Source organism: Pan troglodytes, chromosome X (assembly GCF_028858775.2).
Source record: "Pan troglodytes isolate AG18354 chromosome X, NHGRI_mPanTro3-v2.0_pri, whole genome shotgun sequence".
NCBI classification, from domain to species: Eukaryota; Metazoa; Chordata; class Mammalia; order Primates; family Hominidae; genus Pan; species Pan troglodytes.
The window spans coordinates 118,178,194-118,186,910 of NC_072421.2; the positions used below are offsets into that span (position 1 = coordinate 118,178,194).

Here is an 8,717-nt window from a genome sequence, read left to right on the forward strand (position 1 = left end):
ACAATGTTGGCTCACTGCAATCTCCATCTCCCAGGTTCAAGTGATTCTCCTGCCTTGGCCTCCCAAGTAGCTGGGATTACAGGTGTGCGCCACCATGCCCAGCTAAATTTTTTGGTATTTTTAGTAGAAATGGGGTTTTGCCATGTTGGCCAGGCTGGTCTTGAACTCCTGACCTCAGGTGATCCGCCCACCTCGGCCTCCCAAAGTGGTAGGATTACAGGCATGAGCCACTGCACCCAGTGCCAATTTAGATTTAAATCCAGGGTTCCCAACTCACTGTACAATAGAATGACCTGGGAGTTTTTTTTGTTTTTTAATCTTTACCCAGGTCCAAACCTAGTCAGTCCAATTCAATCAGAATCTCTGTGAGGAGGACCTCAATTATCAGTATTTTTAAGAAGCTCTTGGCCAGGTGCGGTGGCTCATGCCTGTGCCTGTAATCCCAGCACTTTGGGAGGCCGAGGCAGGAGTATTGCTTGAAGCCAGTTCAAGACCAGCCTGGTCAACAAAGCGAGACCCTATCTCTATCGGAAAAAAAAAAAAAAAATTAGCTGTATGTGCTGGCATATCCCAGCACTTTGGGATGCTGAGGTGGGAGGATTGCTTGAGCCCAGGAGTTCCAGCTGCAGTGAGCTATGATGGTGCCAATGCACTCCAGCCTGGGTGACAAAGTAAGACTCTGAAGAAAAAAAAAAAAAACAGCTCTCCAGGAAATTCTACATACCTCCAAGTTTGAGAAACCATAGTTGTAGATGAAGTAAGTATGTCTTGTGATTTGAATGGGGCTGATAAGCACTTGTATTCCGTTTAATGCCTGAAATTTCATGATTATTTATTCACTCATTTGGATAACACATTGCCTCCTTCTCTAGGAATCCTTTTTTAAAGTGCAAATTAGCCAAGGAGTCTTAGTTCCTAACCCTTTAAGGTGAATGCCTCTTGGAGGAAAAAAGCTAATAGGAAAGTCCTAGGAGACTGGAGGTAAACAGAACTAGAAGAAGCCACTGCAATAGGGAGTGGTGAGAGGTGAGGTTACCAACCAGGAAGGAAAGATTTCTGAGAGTACATTTTGCTGACCTCACAGTATTGCCTAGGGCCAATCCTGCTTTTTGATGACTGCATATTTAAAACCTAATCAAGTTTGACAGCTTATCTAAGCTGCCAAAATCATACTAAAAGAAAATTTAAATATTTTTTATAAGCAAAGCAGAGAGCAGACATTGGGTATGTAGGTTTAGAGCTATCCCTAAATGCCCAACTTTTAAATTATCACTCACCTTAGGGAAGTTTCTATTACCAAGTCATGTATTTTTCCTGCTTCTATTACTAAATGCCCTTTATTCCCACCAACAGCATTATTTCTCTCTCCAATTCCTTTGGTCATTCAACAAAAATGTATTGAGCAAATACTCTCAGCAACGCATGGTGCTAGGTGCCGTGAGGGAATACAGAATAACACAAAATTCAATTTGTAGTTGATTTCACAGTTTTTCAAAGCACTTTCACATACAATCTTATTTTATCCTGATAAACACACTGTGAGATAGATCAAGTACCATCCCCACTGTACAGATAAGAAATAGGCTCAGCAAAGGAAGTTAAAATTATTTGCTAAAGTCACAAAGCACACAGACCTAATTAGGTCCAGTTCTTCACTGACTCCAAATACAGCACTTCCCATAGTTTACAATTTCGTAAGGAGACTTGCCATAAAATAGTCTCAAGTAGTAGACATGTTAGAAAAAGACGTTCTCACTCTCCACTCACCAAGAGAAAAAAATGAAGAATAAGAAAATAACTCCTTTACTGAGATAAGCCAAATCAAAATGCCCAAAAGGAGACCAAGCTTGCATGCAGTTCAGGCCACCATCAAGCAGGTAGGACAAAACAGCCGGCAATGCACATTTAAGGATATGGTGGCAATCTTGTTCTAGAGAATCAGTCTATTCTCTGGCTGGACCCTCAGCCAGTGGCTGATCTTCACAAGAGGTAGAAACTGGCTGCTTCTCCTGGCCAAATCCAGGAAAACAGTGAAGGAACCCTGCCGGCAGACCCATCATGATCTACTCCCTTAGTATACAAAGACAACCCTTGCCCTCCATTCTCAACTGGCAATGTAGGTTTAGAGCTATCCCTAAATGCCCAACTTTTAAATTATCACTCACCTTAGGGAAGTTTCTTTTTTTTTTTTTTTTTTTTGAGACGGAGTCTCGCTCTGTCTTCCAGGCTGGAGTGCAGTGGTGCGATCTTGGCTCACTGCAAGCTCCGACTCCCTGGTTCACGCCATTCTCCTGCCCCAGCCTCCGGAGTAGCTGGGACTACAGGCGCCCGCCACCACGCCCGGCTAACTTTTTATATTTTTAGTAGAGACGGGGTTTCACCGTGTTAGCCAGGATGGTCTCGATCTCCTGACCTTGTGATCCAACCGCCTCGGCCTCCCAAAGTGCTGGGATTACAGGCGTGAGCCACCGCGCCCAGCCGGGAAGTTTCTATTACCAAGTAATATATTTGGTGGGTAAGGCAGACAATTACAAGACAGAGTGACAAAGGCCACTATGAGAACGCAGAGGTGGGACACCTGGCCCAGCCTAGGAGGGTGAGGTGGGGTGCAGTGGAGGAAGGGAATTAAGAATAGCTTCCAGAGAAAGAAATCCAATTTAAATCCCCGAGAGTGAGTGGGAATTAGCCAGGCAAAGGGAGTGAAAGGGAGCAGGGGGCATAAAGAAGGAAGATAGGAAGCACATTTAAATCCTAAAGGAAGAGAGAGTAAGGCACATTTAGGACATTGCAAGGAGACTAGTTATTAGAGTGTAACTTCAGTCCTAACCAGAAACTCTGAAGAGCTAATGAAGGAAATGAAGGCAGCATCCCAATCTCAAGTCTGGTACAGCAATCTTAGGCCTCTTAGCACCAAATCTTACTCAAATACCCTACTTGCTGTTGGAGCTGTGGCTACAGATAACACTTCTTGCCTTGAGCCACACTGGTTCAGGAATTGGATTTAAAAGTCAGGCTCACTCTTAGATATAGGAGGTGAGAATCACAAAGGGGGAGAATAGGGTTTGACACGTGCAAAGTAAGACAAGGGCAGACTTGATAATAAGAACCACAATACTGGGCAACACTACAAAAATTGAGATGAACTACAGCAGGGTTTGGAAACCACAGCCCATGGACCAAACCCTGTCCTTTACCTGTTTTTGTAAATAAAGTTTTTTTGGAACATTGCAATATTTATTTGTCTATGTATTTTCTGTGGCTGCTTTTATGCTAAAACAGCAGAGTTTAGAGTTTTGACAGAGACCGTATGGCCCACAGAGTCTAAAATAGTTCCTACTAGTTCTTTAACAGAAAAAAAAATTGCCAGTCCTTGCATTTGAATATACTAATTGTTAAAAACAGAGACATGGCACAAAGGAGAAAGTGATTTAGAACATGCTAAGGATTTTCTATTCCTAGTCTGCATGCAGACTTCAAAGGATGGCAAGAGAATATTCTTTGATAAGAAAATGGCTAAATAAATTGTGGTGTAGTCACATAATGAAATACTATACAGCATTGAACAATGAATAAATTACAGCCATGTGCATAAGTCTCAAACAATGTTATGTGAAAAACACAAATCACCAAATAATACCTACAATTTGATAACTTTTTAAATAAAGCTCAAAAATAAGAAAAACTTGCAGCTATATAATATGATAAAGGTATTAAAGTATAGAAGGAAAATAGCTGGGTGATATGGCATGCACCTGTAGTCCCAGCTACTTGGGAGGCTGAGGCAGGAGGATCGCTTGAGCCCAGGAGTTTGAGACTAGCCTGAGCAACACAGGGAGATAACAAAAAAAAGGGGGTGGGGTGGGGTGGGGGGAATAATTAATATAAGATCTGGGATAGGAGATTGCTCTAGGGGAAGTGTGGGAGGAAAATTTAGGGAAGGGGAATTTAGGTAGATTCAAAAGCATCAGTAATGTTCTAGTTCTTACACACAGATGATAGATTCCTGGATGTTTATTTAATAATTATGCTCCATAAATTACACATCATACATCTTTTGTATGTATTAAAATTACACAAGTCGCCATAGTGTTTGCAGAAATTTTTAAAATTAAAAAAACTAAAAGGTTTTTTAAAAAAAAGTTTCAAGACAGGAAGTGGTGACTTATTGAAGGCAGACCATGACAGTATGCAGAAAGAATAGCTGGCAGAGATAACAAATGACAACTAGGATTGATTTTTGTAACATTTAAGCATACCTTGTGGATTTCTGGAAATTACTCAAGGGCGGGGGATGCACCCTCCAACCTGGTGGAAGAATGGACTCTCTATGGTCCACAATATGGGGACTTAACGTTGTAACCTGTATATTAATCATACAAATCCAAACTTAATTTGTAGTATCAGGACAGTGAGATCTAGAGATCTATGGATTACTTGAAAAGGGGAACAGTGTGTGCAAAGACATGGAGGCATGAGAAAGATCATGGCTCATTTAGGCAACTGTTTACAGGTGACCCTTGAACAATTGGGGTTTAAACTGTGATGGTCCATTTATACACATATTTTTTCAATAAATACAGTCGGCCCTCTGCATGGGCGGGTTCCACATCAGCAATCAAGCAGGAATGGAAAATACAGGATTTGCAGGATTGGAAACCTGTAAAGGGAAGGCCAACTTTTTGTATCTGTGGGTTCCGCAGAGCTGACTGTGGGAGTTGAATATGCACCAATTTTGGTATCTGCAGGGTTCCTGGAGCCAGTTCCCTGCAGATACGTTGGAACAACCATATTACCATGCTGTGTGACTGATGTTCAGTAGGCCTGTGGAGGAATGATGAGAGATGAAGACAGAGAGGTGGGGTGGGTTCAGATCATGGCGAATATTGTATGTCATCCTCCAGAGTTTAGATTCTATCTAGTAGGTCATGGGTAACCACTGAAGGGCATCAAATATGGAAGGGAGTAATATAACCAGAGGTACAGTTAGAAATGTCCAGGTCTTGGCTAGGCGTGGTAGCTCATGCCTGTAATCCCAGCACTTTAGGAGGCCAAGGCAGGTGGGTCACTTGAAGTCAGGAGTTCAAGACCAGCCTGACCAACATGGTGAAACCCTGTCTTTACTTAAAAAATATAAAATTAGCCGGGTGTGGTGGTGCATGCCTATAATCCCAGCTACTTGGGAGGCTGAGGCAGGAGTATTGCTTGAACCCAGGAGGCGGAGGTTGCAGTGAGCCGAAATCATGCCATATAGCACTCCAGCCTGAGCAACAAGAGCAAAACTCCTCAAAAAAAAAAAAAGAAAGAAAAAGAAAAAGAAAAAGAAAAGAAATGTCCAGGTCTCAACAACCTTTGACTACAAAATAAGGTGAAATCTCCACTCAGTCCCTGTTCCCCAACTAAAACCAGCCCCCAAAGGTAACCTCAGTTAAGTTTACTGATTAAAGATCTTTTTCTATACACTTAACCAACATGCAGTTTTTGCTTTTTTTTAAAAAAGGATCACACAGTATAACTTTTTCTGTGACTTTATTTTTTGCTTAATATTATATCATGAACATCTTTCCTTGTCACTACACACAGATCTACCTCACTATTTTTAAGGGCAACATAGTATACTATATATGGATACATATTCCTATCACTTAAAAAAATCTAATTATCACACGTTATTGTTGTTGCTTTTTTCTGTTACCTTACGTTGCTGGACTGACAATTTCCTTTGTTTCTTTTTTCAACTATTAGTGTTTTGGAAGTTCTACATACTATTTACATTCTATTAATGGTCACGTTTCAGTTCTGTTTAGTTATGCAAATGATATATAAACATTCTTTTTGTAAGAAAAATTTAAACAATATAGAAGAATATAGGATAAAAAGTGTAAGTGTTGGTGGTCAGATAAGCATACAAAAAAGAAAAATAAAATAAAATTAAAAGTGTCTTTTACCTGTTAAATTTGGTGCATCACCTTCCTCAGCATTTATGTACATATATACTTGTATATATACAAATAGGAAGCTTTAGTATTTTTTCAAATGGCATAATTACTGTACATATAGCTCTACAATTTGCTTTTTTCACTTAATATATATTAGAGATCTGTCCATGACAGTATATAGAGATCTACCTCATTCTTTTTAAGGGCTGTATACTATTTTACAGTAAAAATATACCATATTGTATTAAACCATTCCCCTATTTTTGGACATTTGGTTATTTCCAATTTTTGTGACTACAAACATGCTCCAATGAACATCCTTGTAACATAAATCTGTGCATGTATAAAAGTATTTCTGAGGATATATTTGAAAAAGTAGAATTGGGTCAAGGGGAAGGTATATTTAAAATTTCGATACACTGTCATATTTACCCTTCAAAAATGTTGTGCCAACATATGATCCCCACCTTCTGAATGACCATTAACTGCCCCATATCCTTAGCAACACTAAATTTTATCAAACCTTAAAGTTTTTGCCAAAATATTACATGAATTCATTCTCACTGTAAAGCAACAAAAACAAAGTAAAAGCAGGAGTGCTCTCTTGACCACCATCCCCTGATCCCAGTTTTCTCTGGGAAAATTTGTTTCTACCTTGCTATTAATTTTTTTATTAATTGTTTCATTACGCTAGATGTTCTGAGGAATTTCCTTCCTTTTCTTTTTTCTTTTTTTTTTTTTTTTGAGACGGAGTCCCGCTGTTGCCCAGGCTGGAGTGCAATGGCACAATCTCTGCTCACTGCAAGCTCCGCCTCCCACATTCAAGCGATTCTCCAGCCTGAGCCTCCCTAGTAGCTGGGATTCCAGGCGCGTGCCGTTACCACGCCCAGTTAATTTGTGTATTTTTAGTAGAGACGGGGTTTCATAATGTTGGCCAGGCTGCTCTCGAATTCCTGACCTCAGGTGGTCCTCCCCGCCAACCCCTCCTCCCCCATCACCTGCCCCCCGCTGCCCCAGCCTCCCAAAGTGCTGAGATTACAGGCGTGAGCCACCGCACCCGGCCCTGAGGTATAATTTCATAAGAATTTACTCAAGCTTCCTAGACATGTTGTTAACAATTTTTTTTTTTTTTGAGACGGAGTCTCGATCTGTCACCCAGGCTGGAGTGCAGTGGCGCGATCTCGGCTCACTGCAAGCTCCGCCTCCCGGGTTCACGCCATTCTCCTGCCTAAGCCTCCTGAGTAGCTGGGACTACAGGCGCCCACAACCACGCCCGGCTAATTTTTTGTATTTTTAGTAGAGACGGGGTTTCACCGTGGTCTCGATCTCCTGACCTCGTGATCTGCTCGCCTCGGCCTCCCAAAGTGCTGGGATTACAGGCGTGAGCCACCGCGCCCGGCCTGTTAACAATTATTTAGACTTAACTCTTGAGTTTTACTAGTTCATTTACTCACCATCGTCTTTAGAGGTAGTAGCCTCATCATCATTCTCATCTCCTGATCCAGATGACTGTGACATCATCCGTCCTTTGGGTCTACGATAGAAAACAGAGAATTCACTTTTCCAGCAGTCCTCTCCCATATCTGTATAGTGTTATGAATTCATTGACTCTGGTTTCCCAGCCAATTTTATCCTATTTGTTCCATATCTTCAAGGAAATTATCAAAATTTTGGTCTGCTAATCACATCCTTCCTTGCTAACCCTTGCAATTTTAGTGCTATTCTTTTACTTGTTTTTTTCTTCTGTCATTTCAAGCTGATTTGGCAGGGAAAACACATTTGCTAAGATTCTCTTAAATTGGAAGCCTGACATGCCATTTTAAATTACAATGGCTTGAACTCCTACGGGCTTGAATGTCAACAAAACAGATTCCCCTCAAAGTGTCCTCCAGCTATTTCTGGAGGTTCTTCAAAGTACTATCTCACTTATGATCTGAATCAGTCACAAATTTTCTTCTGTTCCTGCCTCTTCTTTAAGCTGCAGTGCTATGGTTGTTGAAGGCCATCTTGTGATCACCACTTTGCTGGGTAGGATCTTCACCACAAATAACTATGACTCTAACGAGCTTTTCCCTAAGTTATCCGCATCACAGGTGAATAAAGGCTGTAACTTTTAACATACCTCTTATAAATATTTGGGAATAACGAAACCTAGCACAACATTGAGAATAACTTAAAATTGCCTAAAAATGTGGCTTTGCTTAGGTCTTGTGACCCATAACCAGGTACATAACCAGGTCCACCTTCAATAAGTTCCTAAACAAGATCCTCCCCACATTCCGAAATCTCAAAAGGGCATTTTAGTTCACCGTCAGTCACTGGAGGATCCGTTGTGTTCTTCTATCTAAGGTCCGAGCTGTCTAAAGCAGAGGATTGGGAAGACCTTTTGAAAACACTTTAGCATGCCCGCCCTTTCGGGCTAGGTTCTGCCCGCCGAGGCTGGCTTTCCTGTGTATTTAACACCTTCCGGGATGATAGACTGCAGAGCTGACCAATCTCTGCAGGGGAAACCCCATTAGTCTAACAACAGAGGCCTGGTTGGAGCCAAAAGAAAAACAAAACGAAAATTTCAAACGATCTCAGAGTTATACAGTTCCCAAAGCCTGGGTTATTCTCTAATAATACTACCTATGGGACTTGAACAGATAAGCCTAGGTTGTTCTATACCAAGACTGGCAGTTTCTAAACTGAACTGCTGGGGAGGGATTGTGTCTTCACAATTGGGTAGTGCTGACGTCACCCTCATGGGGAGGGGTGGCGCATCAGGGTAGTGCTGACGTC

The 8,717-nt window shown here is 41.4% G+C and overlaps 1 protein-coding gene across 1 annotated transcript in view; it reads right to left on the reverse strand.

The window, feature by feature from the left end:
* Window positions 1–8,625, reverse strand: part of CUL4B (cullin 4B) — a 49,486-nt gene extending 40,861 nt beyond the window's left edge. The window contains exons 1-2 of the mRNA XM_016943303.3: window positions 8,246–8,625; window positions 7,391–7,470 (exon numbers count right to left, since the gene is read on the reverse strand). Coding sequence (XP_016798792.1) covers window positions 7,391–7,457 — 67 coding nt within the window. The 5' untranslated portion in view covers window positions 7,458–7,470; window positions 8,246–8,625. The remainder of the gene's footprint in view (window positions 1–7,390; window positions 7,471–8,245) is intronic.
* Window positions 8,626–8,717: the final 92 nt, after the last annotated feature.